The 17,810-nt window shown below is 32.7% G+C and overlaps 1 protein-coding gene across 1 annotated transcript in view; it reads left to right on the forward strand.

Moving 5' to 3' along the window:
• The first annotated feature begins 3,004 nt into the window (after nt 1-3,004).
• Nucleotides 3,005-17,810, forward strand: part of LOC118191018 (ATP-dependent DNA helicase DDX31) — a 70,635-nt gene continuing 55,829 nt past the window's right edge. The window contains exons 1-4 of the mRNA XM_035361813.2: nt 3,005-3,163; nt 4,544-4,770; nt 7,070-7,145; nt 15,117-15,231. Coding sequence (XP_035217704.2) covers nt 3,071-3,163; nt 4,544-4,770; nt 7,070-7,145; nt 15,117-15,231 — 511 coding nt within the window. The 5' untranslated portion in view covers nt 3,005-3,070. The remainder of the gene's footprint in view (nt 3,164-4,543; nt 4,771-7,069; nt 7,146-15,116; nt 15,232-17,810) is intronic.

Consider the following 17,810-nt stretch of genomic DNA (forward strand, 5'->3'; position numbering starts at 1 on the left):
TTGTTTTCAAATTTTCACAGGACTAGTTTCGATGGTTTTACCGAACCCCCATCCTCAGCTGCAAAAACGCAAATGAATCACACTTTCAATTTTTTGCTGCCAAAATTATTCAAAAAACATCTTCCATTGGAGAACTAGATTTTCTAGAGGCATTTCACATTCAAAAAAATCTTTCTGTTCTAGTTAACGATCCTAATTCCAATCCATCTTTGTCTTCGGCCTTTAAAGAAATTATGTTTTAGTTCTGGTTTCATCGAGAGATGGCGCCACTAGCTTATTTTCTGTCCAGGCTTTCTTATCTTATCTGATCATTATATCCTATCTCGTTCATATTGTTTTTGCAGCTGAGGATGGTGGTTCGGTAAAACCATCGAAACTAGTCTTGTGAAAATTTGAAAACATAACGCTGATTTTTCGGTGTTTGACTTCTGTATTAATCTTTACATTGGTAAAACGGTAAAAACTCTAGGCACAAAATTTATGGACTTAATTTTGCGTACAAATAACGTAAAATTAAATAAGATTGATAGTACGTGATGTTTGAAATAAAAAAAGTAAAATTAAACAAGATCTGATAACTTTTTTTTTAAATTTCATGACCATTTTCAGCCAGTGATTTTCAGAACTATAATAACAATGCCAAACAATCATTTATTTGATTATACCATCATTAACTTATTAACATTGAAGTGGAATATTTATTTTAGTAATTTATAAAATTGGGAGCATAAAATTTTCTAAGTGTAATAAAGGGTTAAAAAAAAAAAAAAAAAAAAGGTAAAATAAAATATAGAAGCACTCAGATTTTATATCACGCCCAAAAGGAAACTTTTTTTAACGTTTTGTGTGTTACCTGTATTTATTAAATATCATGTATTTCGCCCACAAACCACAGACATTTGAAAACAAAATATCTTTAGAATTTCCGCATTGGAGATAAAACTCTTATTTTCCGTACAGTGCTCTCTCTGAACTCGTTGAGTTTGTTAATCAAAAATTAGTTAAAGTTTTACAAAATATGAAATAGATTGAAACAAATTCGAAATTCAGGCGTCCAGATGCCCATGTTCGGGTGGAGGATTACATTATTCAAAATTTGAGAATAATTCGCAAGTAATAATTATCAGTTCCAAAGACGAAGTCAATCTATATACATGATAATGTTCAGGAAATGATTAGATGAAATAGGAAATTAAATGATGGTTCTAATTGCAAGCGAGGACGAGTAATAGTTAAAAAAATTTAGTGTATTGACAAAAAGGCTACAGAAATTAATTAAATTATTTTATTTAACAGAGAAACTTTTATGCAAACTTAGACCCTAGTCTTATAGCATTGGACTGTCAGAATTTATTATTCAATAAGAAAACTTAGTGAAAATTATAATATTCTTATATATTTATCACTTTTTCAGTATCCACTCATGTTTATAGGTTAAAATGCCATATTAAATATCAAAGTTATTTATGAAATAAAAACCTTATAAAATGTGATAAATCATTTGTGTGTGCAAATTTTTAAATCTAAATCTCTTACATTAAATTATTTCTGTCTTTTAAATTACATCCCATTATTTATTTCAATTTAATTGATTAATGTGTTTGTACTAATATTTCAATTTAATTTTGAAGCACTTTTTGTGTCCTGAAAATGCCAAGTATTTCCATAAAAAAAATAAGCAGGCATACAGAATAATTCATTTAATAGTTCATATAATCGCTTTTAACTTATTTCATGTCTAAATTTTCTACACAGAAATCCGCTGTCTAATTTTTAGTATCGTTTATCGGACGAAATTTTTCAAGAAATGAATTAATAGCTTTATTGAGCAAAACACATCCTTAAAGCTAAACGTATTCTAAGAAGTACAAAAACTGTCAACTCGATTTTGCCCCCCTTTCAAATCAGTCATTTAAACTTCAAACCGTTCAGGAAAAGGATAAACATCGCGAACATAAAAATCTGCCCTTTTTTATATATACTTTAATAAAAGTAAATGTGTTCCTTCTTTTTATAAGAAAAGGAACCCATTTTCCTTTCTAAACTTTTGAAAGTAGCCAACGCTTAAAAAATGATAAACTACGCCAAGGTAGAAACCCGCCTTTGACAACTCAATGCGCATGCGTGGTTAATGTTGGTGCGAGTAGCTTAAGCGGCTAATCGCACCGGTGGTGCGAATAGCATCGGCCGGATTAAACACAACTTGATAGGAATTAATCACATGAACAATTAACTTAATAAAGATGCTCCCAACCAAAGTGATATTTAATTTTTTTAATTTATATATATTACCAACTGCTAAAAGTACTCTACAGTATTCTGGAATTTCGGTATTTCACGGAAGACAAGAAAACGACATCGCTAACACTTGTCCTGAAGCTGCATAAGGCGACTGTACTTTCTACACCAGTGGGTCAAATCAGTCGGTTGGTATCAGTTAGGCAGAGCCGTTTTCTTAAATATTTTTAGTTCAGTCAGATTGTCAAAATAAATTTGGGCAATCAATAGGTTGTTCTGCGCTGTTCAATTTAAACTGTAATATTTATTTGGACTATTTATCACCGTTTAATTAATAGCTAATTATCACTCTTTAATTAGGGAACCGAGTGACAAAGTATTTGAATCCTTCCACAGCTTAACACCAAACATTCATTAAATAAATACTTGACTATATATAGATTATACACTCTCTCAGCTAAGTAACCCTTACATATAAACAATTAGATCAGGGATTCTCAACCGGTGGTACGCAAGAGAATCTCAAACACTCCCTAAATTTATGCGATCTGAGCTTTGTTCAAGAGTGGTGGTACTAAAGGTTTTCAATTTTTTTAGATGGTACGCGTTGGTCAAAAGGTTGAGAACCGCTGAATAAGACAATTCTTTTGCAGGTGTTAATTCTCTGGTATTAAAGATCTCAAGTTAGCCTTTCAAGTTCCTTAACTGGTAGAGAGGCAGCGCCCTCTTCTGACGTATGTATAAAAACTTGACAAGAACGATCGTTACATTTCTGTATAGCGTAATCTTCATCGATTCTACTGGATGCACATGTGTATAAACTTTTAAAAACATGAGTGATTCAAAAAGTGAAGACACAGGTTTCGTTTTAAATCTGTCAGAAGATAGAGATAAAAAGAAAAAAAATGATAAAGTTAATATTGAGGTTAGTATTTTTTATTTCTTCCCCCCCAAAAAAGATCCTTTTCTTTAAAAACACCTGTTTTTCTTGAAATGCAAGCTTTTTATGAACTTGTATGACTAGTAATTTAAATTGATTTTTTTTAAAAATCGGAAATTGGCATATTCTCCTTTAATTAAAGTAACTGTTGTTAGCCCTGCATGCATTTTTCGTCGACAGGGGCAGAGACTTTAGGTAATATTTAGTAAACTATAAAACTTTGAGTAAAACATGACAGATTTTCAGGCAGATTATTTAATATTGGCAAAGATGCTTTTACAAGTATCTTTAATTAATGTGTCCTGAGATAAATTTTTTCCTTAAAATTATGAATAAAAATAAGAAAAAATGCATGATACTATATAAAAAAATGCCTATGGCCTAAGAATGCCTAAATTTTCAATAGCAAGTACCTTTGCCATATAAATTTCCAATGGCAAGATTTGCATTTTAAAATTTCATAAATGTGGCAAGCAGTAAAACTCTTTTGCTGTTATGATAGGAGTGGTTGGAATGTAAATGATCTTTTTTCCCATAGATTTTTAAATTACATAAGCAGTTTTTAATTCTTGCCGAATAAATTGCTAGCATGAAATCTTAATTGAAATAGAATTATTTACATAAGAAAATAAGTTATTCGTTATTTTTTTGTGTGTGTGTGGATCATCTCATAAAAAAAAAAAAAAAAAAAAAAAAAAAACAACAACAACATATTTTAATTTTTACTTCATTGATTCTGAATCAAATTTCATCTCAGTTTGTTAATTATTAGATTTATTTTAAATTCATTTTAATTTCTTTAGTCTTCTTTCTAGTATCTTCATGATTTTCAGTATAATTATTCGAAATGTTATTTTTATATTTATGTCTTAATCTTAAAGTATGCATTCTTTTTTAGTTAATGTGAAAATTTTTTTCTTGTGCACGTGTTGTAAAAATATGATTAATAATATTGAAAATTAAAGCAAATTTATGTTAAAATTTGCTTTTTTGTTAAAATTCATGTTCCAAAATATTCTTTATATCAGATTATAACTATTTTTATTACTATAACAAACTGCTGGTGAGCAAAAAATATGTGTATTTACAAAGGATATTATTTAACAAGAATGTAATAATGCTGGTGTACAATGAAAACGTTTAATGTTTAATTGAAGTATTAACAGAATCTGAGAGCACTATTAAATTTTGTGAATTTCTGATAACATTGAAAATATTTTGGATAAAGTTTTTGCTATATGTAATTAGCTATATGTAAGAGAAAATTAGTATTTGTGGATACATTTTCTATTAATAGTTAAATTATTCTTTTATTGGAGTTAGATGTAAAGAACTTTTTATATCTCTTTACTCCTGTCTTTACAGAGTCCAGATGTGAAAACTAATTCATCTTTTATTGAAGATTCAGATACATCTCCATCATATGCATTTAAACTGAAAAATAAATCCAAGTTCTTAAAGAAACAGACTTTATTTTCAAAATCTCATAATACATTTCCAAAATCTATTGATGCAAAGCAAAAACTTGGACATGATAATCTCCATTTTTCATCAATTTTCAAAAGTAATCCAGAAATCCCACATTTAAATGTGTAAGTCATATTTGTTTTTTTTTGTATGTATCTTGTTGATAGATGCATTTATAATATAAAAGCCCTTTTGTAAATATATTTAACCATGTCTTTTATGATTAATCTTCAGAATATTGTATTTTATATAAATGATTGATAAATTATAAAAAATAATTTTATTCTTTATGTTGATGCTTTTGTGGTTTCTTTGAGTGCATATTAAAACCGCTTGCATCCATGAAACACCAAGTATTTTCTTTGATGTGTTATATATGTTTTTTTTCCCCCTGTGAGTTTCTAGGGTTTGAGAAATAATAATAAAAGAGCTCTTGAGTTTTCTTCAGAATTTTAGAATATTGTCAGACAATCAAGGATACTGTAATTCTTATTCAATGAAACTATACATCAATAAAGAAAATGTGTAGTGAAATATAGCATTGAATGCACGCAGACATTATAAAGAGAATAGGCAATGTATTTAAATGCAGTCAGGGTCACATTTCCAACATAGTTATCTGCCATATCACAGTAGAATTTCAACCAACATATTCAAATCATTGCCAAAGTTAAGAACCCAAATCCCTGGTACTTAGAATCTCAAACAAACTACCCAAATCATTGCCAAAGTCGACACCATCCTAGCGTCTTAGTAGCACATGAGATAGAGTATCCACATTCCCAGTTAAGAGATTATAAGTGACAAATTTCATTGTTATTAAATACTTTTTATCAGTGCTTTAAACTACTAGCATAGCTGCTGCTTTATATATTTTTTTAAACTCAAAATGTACATTCAGCAGTATGACTTGATTTACTTATATTTCTGGCATATTTCTGAAAGAGAATCAGAATGCATACAAGTGCACCTGAGATAACGAATTTTGTAATTAATGGATTTTTAAAGAAATGTGGAGAAGCATTAATAAATGAAGATGATAGAAAAGAAGTTTTGATATCATAAATGGCAAAATCTGTAGTATGGTTCTAGATCCAGAAAATACTGCTACCGCTAATGAAGAAAGTGACTGAAAACAAGAAAATTTCGATTGACAAGTTTGTCGGAATTCTCGAAACAGCAGTTACAGGACTTCAACAATGTAACTAAACAAGAGATTATGTCAGTCTGCAGAGTTAAAGAGAAAGTATTAGCACAAAAAACAAAGCAACTTAAAACAACTTACATTGAAAGAAATATTTAATAAGCTAAATAAATAAATATTAAGCTTTTTTTTGAAAATTTTAATACCCTTTAGATCATAAATACTTCATTATTTCATAAACTGCGATTTCATATTTTTAATTTTATAATTTCTACATGCCATCTTACTAGATTTAAACTGATGATCTATTATCCGGAAAAATCCAAAATCGCCGAAGTCCCGGCAAGTCCGGATTTCGGACTTTGAACTGTACTTGGCAGTTGCAAATTGATAACGTCTCTCTTATTAAATTCTTTCTAGAGGTGGAAAGACATATAGTGAAAGACTTTTGTTCAAATAACCGCAAAGATATTTTTGCCTTGGATTTTGAATATATCATTAGGATTACTGTTATTATTTCAGGCTATATTTTGCATCAGTATTTACCTTTAGTGATGATTCCTTGCTCCTTATGAAAAAAGGGGCCGTAATTTATAATTTTTACTATAACTAGACTTATAAAAGGTAATTTTTATCACATCAGAAATGCAAGTATTTATGAAAATTTAATTTAAAACAACAAAACCATGTGACTGATTAGGAGAAATAATTCTGTGTAACATGACAGGATAGAAACCAAGATTACTGCATCCTAAAATTTTAAAGCAAATTAATGTAAATAAATATGTAAAAAAAGTGTAATTATTTCCTCTGAGTTTTATTTCTCTGTCTCTATTTTGTGTCTTATTTGTATTTTATTGCCTAAGTTTTTAAGGTTTAAGTGTTTTTCCTTTATTTTTTTTCGGGGGGGGGAGGATAAGGTAATCACCAAGTAGAAAAAGTTTCTGTATATGTATCTAAATTTAGAAATTAAATCATAATAACCCTTACTTAAAAGAAAATATGGCACAAAGCATTTCATGTCATTTTTCAGTATTACAAGAAAGTTTAAAGTACATCAAATATTTTATATATATATATATATTTTAAATTTAAAGTAACGATAATGAGTCAACATTTGAGTTACCTTTACAGATTCTTTTTTATTATGTGCTGAATTTTCATTTATTTTATCTTTATTGCTGTATGTTGTTTTAATATTTCTGAAATCCAAAAAATTAAAAAAAAATTAGTATATTTTATAAAACTGATATATATTTTTTATATATATTTTCATACAGCTGTAAACAGAAAGCCAAAGCAGAACCCTTGTTTTCTACAAAAACTTTTGATGATTTAGATCTTCATCCACATTTAGTAAGTTGATACTCTTAAGTTTTTGTTAATTTAATTTATTTAATCAGTTTATTTAAAAAAAATTCTTTTATAAGAAAGTTAATTCAATTTAAAAAATACAATAATTTTGTTTCATATTTTGTTCAAGATTTTGCTTGTTACAAGGTCGCTTGGTAAGATTTTGAATTGTTATAAGGCATTAAAACAACAAGATTCAGTTTTTAATATCATCAATACATATTGACATAACTGAAACTAATTGAAATATGGGTACGTTTTGAGGAATGTAAAAAAATTGCAGCAAAAATGTATGCTCAAAAGCGCCAAATCTAGCAAACGTGCCCATTTAACAATGCCCCAAATATAGCGTACGCACTGATTTCAGATTGCGTAAGTTTATATAGCTCTATATTTTTTAAGACGCCATTGAAATACTAGTTTAATTTTTAAATCCTTTTTTGATTTTAAATCTTTTTTTGATATCCTATGGATTTAACAATTTGGGAATTGCCCATTACGATAAGTCTGCAAAAGAATTTTGGGTAAAGTGCAATTGCACATACTTGGTATCCACGTACACAGCAACCTATTTTCTTAAAAAAAAAAAAAAAAAAAATCCCAGAATTGCACAAAAATGGCACTGCGGACACCCTTGACTTTATCTGTGTACACATCGACGTATTTTCACTTAAAAAGTAAAAGAAAATTGACAAAAATCCAATTGTTTTTATTATTGTAAAAAGCGGCAAACAAATAAGTGGGCAATTCTGCATGTCACTGAGAATTTTTTCAAAAAAAAAAAGCTTCATTCATTATAGAAAATTATGTTTGAACAACCAATGAGATGAAATTATGCTTTACGATAACTCGGTAACGAAATAGCGATGCAGGCATCCATTCAGTTATGTTTAGTAATTTTTATATAAATTATAATAATGATCTGAAATAGTTATTTACTCTTATGCTTCCATTCAGTCATGTTTAGCCTTTTTTTATATAAATTATAATAATAAAAAAGTATTATATGAAATTAGCCTTTAATCTAAATTAAAACATCAATCTTAGATAGTTATTTACTGCTATACTTCCTTTCTTACATTAGGGTTGCCGCAGTTATTTTTGGCAGCACTGGCATCAACAGTAGTTTGGTGATTTTTTACGGCCCTCAAAACCAAATAGTACCAAAATTTGTTTTTATTAATATGTTTACCAACAAGTATGTTTTATGTTAATTCTGTTTCCTGGAATTAACATAAAACATAACTTGTTGGTAAACATATTTAATAAACTGTATTTGATTGGTAAAACCTAGGTTAACTGTTGCATTGATGTTCTCAATTTTTAATTCTGCTAGTACTGAAACAGTACAGAGGTATTATGCAAATTGCTAGCATCTTAATAAAAAATTGATCCATATAATATTAATGAAGTGAATAAAAGAATTCATTTTGATTTCTGCTGTAAATATTTAAAAAAAAAAAAAAAAACAACTTATAAACGTGAATACTTATTGATTCCACAGTAATATATTTTGTTCTATTTCATAACTATTTAACAGTATTTAATTCTTTTATACCTCCTCAAAAGTGAAATTGCAACACCAAGAAAGAATACACATAGCATCATGCAAATTGCAGAAGCGAGAGTTGTGAGGTGGCAATCAAAAAGTTGCGCACGCGTTGGATCACGTGGTATGCATATACGGCTATAAAGTTCAGCCACTTTCTCTTCTCATAAACAGCATCTGAGGGTTTGCGGAGCATTGGAGACTTTAGAAGAAGCATAGAAAATGCCTATGAGACATCAACGAGCTTAACTGGATTAATACCATCAGTTGACGACTGGGGAACGTGACCGTATTATCGAACTCCATGAACATGGTTTGTCGCTGCGCACAATAGCCACTCGTGTTGGGCACAACATTAATACCATCCAACGTTGTGTCTTACCATGGATTCCAGAAAGGTAGGTGCACATGCTTGTCGAAAAGAAAGGGTGGGCACAGGTGTAGATCAGAGCACACAGAGCGGTGTATTCGGTGTTCAACTATCGAAGACCCTTCCTCCATGTCACGTGACATCCGAAGCCGGTTGCCTCCAGGAGCAGGTGAATCTGCGTCCACCTAAACTGTACGCAAGAAATTGCATGAAGTACATTTACGTTCATGGGAAATAGGGATACCATTGACTGCTGAACAAAAGACTAGATGCCTGGTGTGGTGTCAATGTCATAGTGCATGGATCATCAAATGGCATTGGGTTTTGTTCATGGATGAATCTCGTTTCTGTCTGTGGAGGAATGACAGCCGTCGACGGATATGGCGGCCACCCGGAGAACATTACGAAACAGCCCATTTCACCGAGTGTCACATCGGTATTGCACCAGGTATAAAGACATAATGTTTTATCACAAGACACCCCTGGTACACATTAATGGCAGTTTGACAGCGGACCGTTACATCACGTATGTTGTGAAGCCTGTTGTTCTGCCCTAGTTGCAGGGCACACCTAACATGGTATTCCAGCAAGCCAATGCCAAGCCGCATGTTGCACGGTGTGCTCTTAACAGCCTGATTGGATATGACATCCTACCCTGACTTGCAGCCTCTCCAAATCTGAATCCCATCAAACACCTGTGGGATGTCATTGGATGTGACATTAACCGAGGAACACGGCCAGAAACCTTGGATGACCTGCGAGCATCAGTTGATGTGGTTTGGCAAAGGTTGCCTCAGGCAACCATCAATGAACCCATTGATAGCATACCTCACCAGATTCCTGCTGTATTGCTGCCCGAGGTGGGCACATTAGATACTGAATAAATTGGTTTATAATAATTTTACACGTCTGTTATTTTAATCATTTGCATATCCATCTCAGAACTCTTGATTCTGCAATTTGCATCACGCTACAAGCATTCTTTCTTGGTGTTGCAATTTCACTTTTGAGGAGTGTACCATTGCTATAATCGTTATATATAAATAACTATCCTTTCAGCATGCTAATAAGTATATGAACAAGTTTTAAGATTCATTGAAACTTGTAGGGAAAAAATTAGGTACCATTATTTCAGTTCACTTGTTTTGAAATATTAAATATTTAATACTATATTTTCTTTCTAAAAATTTCAGTGTCTGTTTAGAAATTTTCAGCATAACTTCTGCTCATTTCATTTAATCCATTTTTGCAATGCTTGAGAAAAATTGTCTTTTCCAATATTATGCAGATGTTTTTGGACATCCTTATAGTATAATTTCCATCTTGTTTATTTTCTCCCTCCCTATCATATAAGAGCTGTTTTAAGGAAATTAAAAAAATTGTGCAAATTAATGGACTATAGAGAAGCTCAAAAGAGACTAGTGCAGTTGAATTGAATCATTTCAATCACACATGCTGTAAATAATGGATTTAGTGTTTGAAGAAGCATACTATACTCACATACTTTCATATCAGCCATTTTCAGCAGACAAAAACTGTTTCCAAAACCATCTGATTTAGCAGCAACAATAAATAAGGGACATCACAACACATTCATGAGACCTCAGCATAGGTTTTATGTAAAACTGATTAAACCATCAAAAGCTAGTTTAGTTTTTGTAAGAATTGGGGCTTAACTTTGGCTGGAGTCCATCAGACCCTGCTCCAATACTTCTCAGTTTAAGTGAAATTATAATTCCAGCTGGAGTCCTAAACAATCTGAAATGTGCTATTTTAATTTATTATTTAATTATTTATTATTTAATTATTTATTATTAATTTAGTTTAATTATTTATTTTTATGTCTTTACATTTTGTCTCATTTTAATTATTTACTTATTTATTTTATTTTTTTTTTTTTTCTCAAACACCTTTCCACAGGGCATAGTTCTAATTTTGGAAGTTAAACCCTGGTAAAGAAGGATATAATTTAACTGCTATTTTTCTGTTTTCTTATCTCATTTTTAAGAAATGATTAAAATTTTGGATCTGCCTTCTACAAAATAGCATGCAGCGGTATATTTTCAAAGTTATGGAAACCTGGCATTAAGTGGAAATAAGTGCATTAATAGGCCTAATACGGGACTTTATCTGGAAATAAATGAGCAGTAGCAGCACAGCATGAGAAGTGAATGTCCATTAAAAAAGGAACATAGTTCAAATGCTTAAAAATTATATTCTCAATCCGTAACTTGTGTATACACTGGTGTGCAAAAATTAAGGACGAAGTCGAAAAATTAGCATATCAGCTGAACAAAAAGGCAGAGCGGATAGAAAGACCAATCAGGCGATTAAGTAAGGTGATGTACGGTAGCACATGCGCAGATATGCAGGTAGACGTAATGGGGGAGTGTCTGAGTAGTATAAAGCATGTTGTCGGTGTAAGATCAGTATTTCTGGCAAAGAGATTGCACGCCATATAGCAGTTAAAATCACACCGAGTTGCTGCCTCAGCGAGAAATGGCGAATAATCAATCTGTTAGACGCTTTTACCCGAGGTCGAATCATTGGGAAGTTGGAGGAAGGCCACAGTGTGACAAGTGTGGCTGCAGAGTTCGGAATTGCTCACAGCATCGTTTCATGACTTTGGAGACAATTTCAAACTACAGGAACAGCTATCCGGGGGTTTAGTAGTGGTCGTCCACGAGGAACCACACCCGCAGATGACCGGTATATTGCCTTACAGGCCAGAAGAAACAGGCGGCAGACAGCGGGAGAAATCGCTAGACACACGATACAGGCGACTGGACGACCGATATCGTGTTTTACCATGGCCAGAAGACTGCACGGTGGTGGTCTGTTTGCATGACGCCCTGTACGGTGTGTACCTCTAATGCCTGCCCATCGGAGAAGGCATTCTCTGTGGTGCCGGGAACACTGGAATTGGAGAGACAATGAATGGGGACGAGTACTCTTTACAGATGAGAGCAGATTCAGTCTGAGTAGTGATTCTCATCGCATACTCATCTGGAGAGAGCGGGGAAGCCGCAATCATCCCTCGAACATCATTGAAAGGGACAGGTATGGAGATGGCGGTGTTCTCGTTTGGGGAGGCATCATGCTTGGTAGTCGTACAGACCTTCACATCTTCGACGCAGGTTCAGTCAACGGGACCCGCTATTGTAACAAGATTCTTCTTCCATATGTGCGCCTTTTTAGAGGCGCTATGGGTCCGCAGTTCCTTTCCATGGACGACAATGCACCATGTCATCGCACAGTAGCTGCCGAACAGCTCTTAGAGAGTGAGGATATTGAACGTATGGATTGGCCGGCACGATATCCGGATCTCAATCCCATCGAGCATGTATGGGATTTTCTAGGCAGACGCTTGGCAGCTCGTACCTTACCACCAGTAACGATTCTGGAGCTTCGATTGGCGCTGCAAGATGAATGGGCAGCAATGCCTCAACAACTCATTGACACCCTCATTTTCAGCATGGGCAGATGCTGTGAAACCTGCCTAGCAGTCAGGGGAGATCATATCCCCTATTAAAGACCGGATGTTTCTTGCTGGACACCCATCACAGGGATGTTTCGGCCTTCAGTCGCATTGTGCTCCATGCTACTTTTTCAATAAAGCTTCTTTTTATCCCTCTGATTTCTCTTTTAGTAAGTGTTGCTTACATTACTCATGTCGTTACGTATTGGGGATCTTACGGTATTAAATGTGTTGATTTGGAAAGCTTTTGTACAAAGTTAATTGAAAACACCGTCTCGTCCTTAATTTTTGCACACCAGTGTATATTGATTATCTACCTAGATAAAGAGCAATATTTTGCTTTAAACTTCCACCTTGATGACTGGTGTCGTTACTTATATATAGGATATGACAATCATTTTAAGATTTATGAACAATTATGTATCTTTCCTTTTAATTCCATGCCGCATATCTTCACACAGACCAGAAAATTATGCAAAAGTAAACCTTGAGTAAAAAATGGGAAGACTTGTGAATGATAAATGCAACTGATGCATTATTGCGTGAAGAGCTACCTTGATGTAGTATACAGCTATGAAAACTCTCAATCTTGCTAACTTTTGTATGACAAGTTTTTAAAAAGCACAGTTACCACTCAATGGAATTTTCCCCCAGTATTATTCTGATAAACAGTGTAAGTTCAAGCCTCATTTAGGATTCTTTTGTGAAAATTGTTTCCCTTTGAAATAGAATTACCTAAAACTCCAAAAAAATTGTATTCTATGTTATTTTAATATACATAGGTTGGACAAAAATATGGAAACACTTCGTAAAATGCATGTTTGACTAAAATTTTTATTCTTGCAAAAGCTAAAAAAAGCATTTTTATTCTTGCAAAAGCTAATGTGTTTGCTCATTAACACCACCTCTACAACATCCTGAATACCTGGCAAGTGCCATTTATTGTCAAGACTGTTCTGTGCAGTTGTGAGTTCATTATGTCAGAGCTAAATGAATTCGAACATGGGGAAATTGTTGGGGCTCATATAGTGGGTGCTTCCGTAACCGAGGTAGCTGAAGTGTTTGAAGAGGCCCAGTATCTAAGATTTTTAACTCATACAAGAAAACCGGAAAAATTACATCTACTAAATCACAGCACAGATGAAAATGTGTGTTGAATGATCATGACAGATGATCATTGAAGAAGATTGTAATGGAAAATAAGAAGACTGCAGTTGCTAATGCGACTGCTGAATTGAATGTTGCACTCACAAACTCTGTCAGCACCAAAACAGTACATAGGGAGCTCCACAAGCAGAGTATTTTTGGGAAAGCTGCAATTAAAATACCACTCATCAGTGATCAAAATGCCTGTAAGAGGAGAAGTGGTGCCAAAGTTGTAAAACTTGAGTTGTAGAGCAAAGAAAGAATGTCATTTAGTTGGATGAGTCTTCACACTTTTCCTGACTTCTGATTGAGTTTATGTCTGGTGAACGCCATCTCATGCATATGAAAGACACTGTTTGTTACTGAGAGTGAAACATGGTAGGAGTTTGGTCATGGTTTGGGCAGCCACCTCATGGTATTCCATGGGACTCATCATTACTGTTCAGAGTCACATTATTGCCAAGGATTATATGACCATTTTGACTGATCATTTCCATTCCATGGTACAATACCCCCCCCCCCCATTGTGATCCCATATTCCAAGAAGGAAAAGCTCTTTTTCACTCACATCATCCAGGTTTTTTTTAGCATGAGGGGGGAACTTCACATCTACGATGCCACTACAGTCTCACCAGCTCACCAGATATCAATATTATTGAGCTTTTGTGAGCTATTTTGAGACAAAATCTGTGTGAAGGCTATCCACTGCCATCATTGTCAACACTTTACAGGAAGAAAGGTACAAGGTTTCCTTGCAAAGCATAAAAGACCTCTATTTGTTCATTACGAGAAGACTGCAAGCTATTTTGAACGCCAACGATTTTCCTACACCGTGTTTGTCGCAGCAATATATGTTTTTTTGGTGTTTCCATATTTTTGTCCAAGTCCTGTATATGTTAAATTGCCATTTACTAGCAAATATACTCCTTTGTGCAATTTACTATTGTTACTTTTATTTTGGTAAATTATTTATTAATGGATTTTCTGATCAGAGAAAATAATTTTTATCTGATTGTATATTATAATTCATCCTATGATTTATTGAGACAATTTGTGTTCCATAAAGCAAAGTGTTTTAATCTTAAAGAGAAGAGGCATTTTTTAGAAATAACCTCTCTTTTTCCCCCTCCTCCTATTTCCTTTCTTATTTATTTATTTTTTTCCCCTGTGAATTTCTTTAATGTTTTTAATTTTATTAGATTATAAAGCATTACTCTAATACGTGAATTAAAGCAATGGATGAGCATTAAAATTCTTGTTCTAGTATTCTGCGATACCAATAAAAAAAGAATTGTTTATCCCCTTTGGTGAAGGGGGATACAGCATATATTACAAACTCTTAAACTTGAAAAATTTAATGTTGGTATTATGTGTAGTTATGTTCGCTCAATGTTATTGATTTTGTAATTTTATTTTACCTGTTAATTTCAGGTTTCATGTTTGAAAAGCAGATTAGAAGCTGTACGGTTGACAAAAGTTCAAGAAAGCAGTATACCCATCCTACTGCAGGGTCAAGATGCTTTAATCAAGTCTTGCACTGGTTCTGGTCAGTGTTGATTTTATAAATTTCAAATTAAAGCATTGTTCTTTATAATGTATCAATTATGGGGGTATGCAAAAATGTAAAATATAATCAAGTAGCTAGGCAAATGCCCTTTTCTGCATGGAGTTATTGAAAATAGGTTATTTTAGGTCAGCTAAAAGTATCTTCAGTCATCCAAGGCTCACAATAATTTTTCATGAGGTTTCAATCATGTAATGTAAGCCCTGGAAATAGTAATTTATATATCATAATAAGAAATGATCACCTAATACTAGAAATTTTTTGTAATTTTATTATTATTATCACAGGTGGCTGCTTGTTTGTAAAGTTATTGTTTTTTAATTAGCTAAAACAGTGCAGTATGATAGTTCCAGGGCCAAGCACTTAAAAGATTTTGATGTTCCTTCATATGTTTAAGCCAATTTTCTTCATTCCTTCTCTCTTTCTTAGTTTTTGTATAGCTGCACCAGACATTCCATGGCAAAACTGGCAATGGGACATTTTTTAGTGCTCTCGTTCTTGAATACCTATTGACCTTTTTCCTTGATGCCCTAAGCACATGCTTATACAGTTGAACTCGCTTATTATGAGTGCAAAAGAACCATAATATTTGCCCATTATAACAGAGAGCTCATAAAAAACAGGTTTGTGAAAAAGTCATAAAAATGTATACATACTTACTAAATTATATATACTTATTCAAGTTATTTTTAATTTCTGTATAGTACAAAATAAGTTGGTAAGGATTTATGACTCGTCCCTCACTTTTGGTTGACATTGGAACATTAAAAGAAAGCTGAGCTGGAGAGGTAGAAATGAATAGAAATTTTATGAATCACAAAAATATTGCTTGCTATAACTGGAGTTTGCTCGTTAAAAAGGAGTTATACTCCTATAGACTTAACATTGCATCAACCAAGTATTTCCCCTTTTCTAGTTATATCCAGGTTCTCATTAAATCAGGGCTTGTTATAATCGAGTTGTACTTTATTGCTTAATGGTTAATCCAACACTGGGTAGTTCAGTTTACAAACAAAAATATATAGATATTACCAAAACTCCTCTCTAGACTTAATTTGGGTACTTTTTGTTATAGCAGCCCCCAAGATTGATTGTCAATCAACTAGGATATCTCCTGAAAACCTGTCTGCGTGTACTTATACCTCACCATATATGATTGTATATTAGCACTGGCTGCATGTTCTGGTACTTTGCCACATAATCATGTACTAGCATTGTGTTGCATTTTTGCTCTCGCTGTGTGTTCTTATTTATTCATTTTTGATGAAGTTTTCGAATTGCTTATTTAAGAACATATTCATTGCTCTTTTTTTTTTTTTTTTTGTGTGTGTGTGTGTGTGTGGATATGACATTAACAATCTTTAATTTACTAATGAATGATTTGGATGCCATATAATTTTTTTTCAAGAAAGATATCTTTTACCTGACATATGAGTATGCGAAAATGGCCACAGCATGAAGCTTTATGTTAATGACGAAACCGTTGGGAGATGCAGTGCTAAAAATTCCAAAAAGAAGGGCCCCCATGTTGGAAATTGGTTCAGTTGTTCTACAATATTGTTCATCACTGCTGTTAGGTTTGTGTATTCTTGGGCAGAGGAGTTGATATTCATGAAATGGGGTAACAAATAGCTTAATATGTGTGAAAGTGCTGTTGTTGACTGCAACATTTACATGTGATAAAATAATAATAATAAGGGTAAGGATTCTTAAAAATACTCTTAGGAAATGATATGTGAATACTATTGTTGTTATATATTGTATTGTTTATTTTTGCATTCGCACTTCATGAGCTTGTGAAATTATAGCTGAGATCTTAGTGCAAATCTAAAATAGCCAAATATGGTTGGGTGCTGCTATAACAAAGAAATACCTTAATTTATGTATCTAGAGTCAGTAAATGGCATGAATTTTGCTTTGTGATGTTTACTTTCTAAAAACAGATTTCTTTAATCGCATCTGTTATGTTTTAAATATGCTTTTTCTTTGACTGCTAATAATCTTCATACAGCATAATAATTTTGTTTGTATATGATCTTAACCAATATAAGATTGTATGAAATTACAGAAAAACATAAAATAATGCATTATATTATAAAAGCTAATGACATGCACCATTTTATTTCCGTAAAAAATATCTTAATCAATACATAATATCTGAGCAAATATCTTTCAGATTGTTGATGTGTATATCATATATTCATTTGAATTTTATTTTGTGTTATTTATTTATTTTCATTTTCTGTCAAGCACAATTAAATTAGAGGCTCCTCCCCTCCAATGGCGAAGCAGTAAAATCGCTGGACACTGGTAGTTCGGTTTGAGGTTCGAATCCTGCAAATGGGCTCTATGTTTTCGTGGTTTTCCCCCATGTGTAATGTGTATACGAGCCAGTTTCCCTTAAAAAGTCCTTCACAAAGGCATCCCCTCCCATAGGCAGATAGCCCTCGAGGCTTTGTCATAATCACATAAACCAAACCACAATTAAATTAGAGCATTTTAATAAATACAGGATATTTTCATTTTCTTAATTTTCTTCTGATAACTTAAATTTCGCATAC

The sequence above is a fragment of the Stegodyphus dumicola genome, chromosome 2 (genome assembly GCF_044657685.1).
Source record: "Stegodyphus dumicola isolate Sdum_Otavi_A_Nest chromosome 2, ASM4465768v1".
NCBI classification, from domain to species: Eukaryota; Metazoa; Arthropoda; class Arachnida; order Araneae; family Eresidae; genus Stegodyphus; species Stegodyphus dumicola.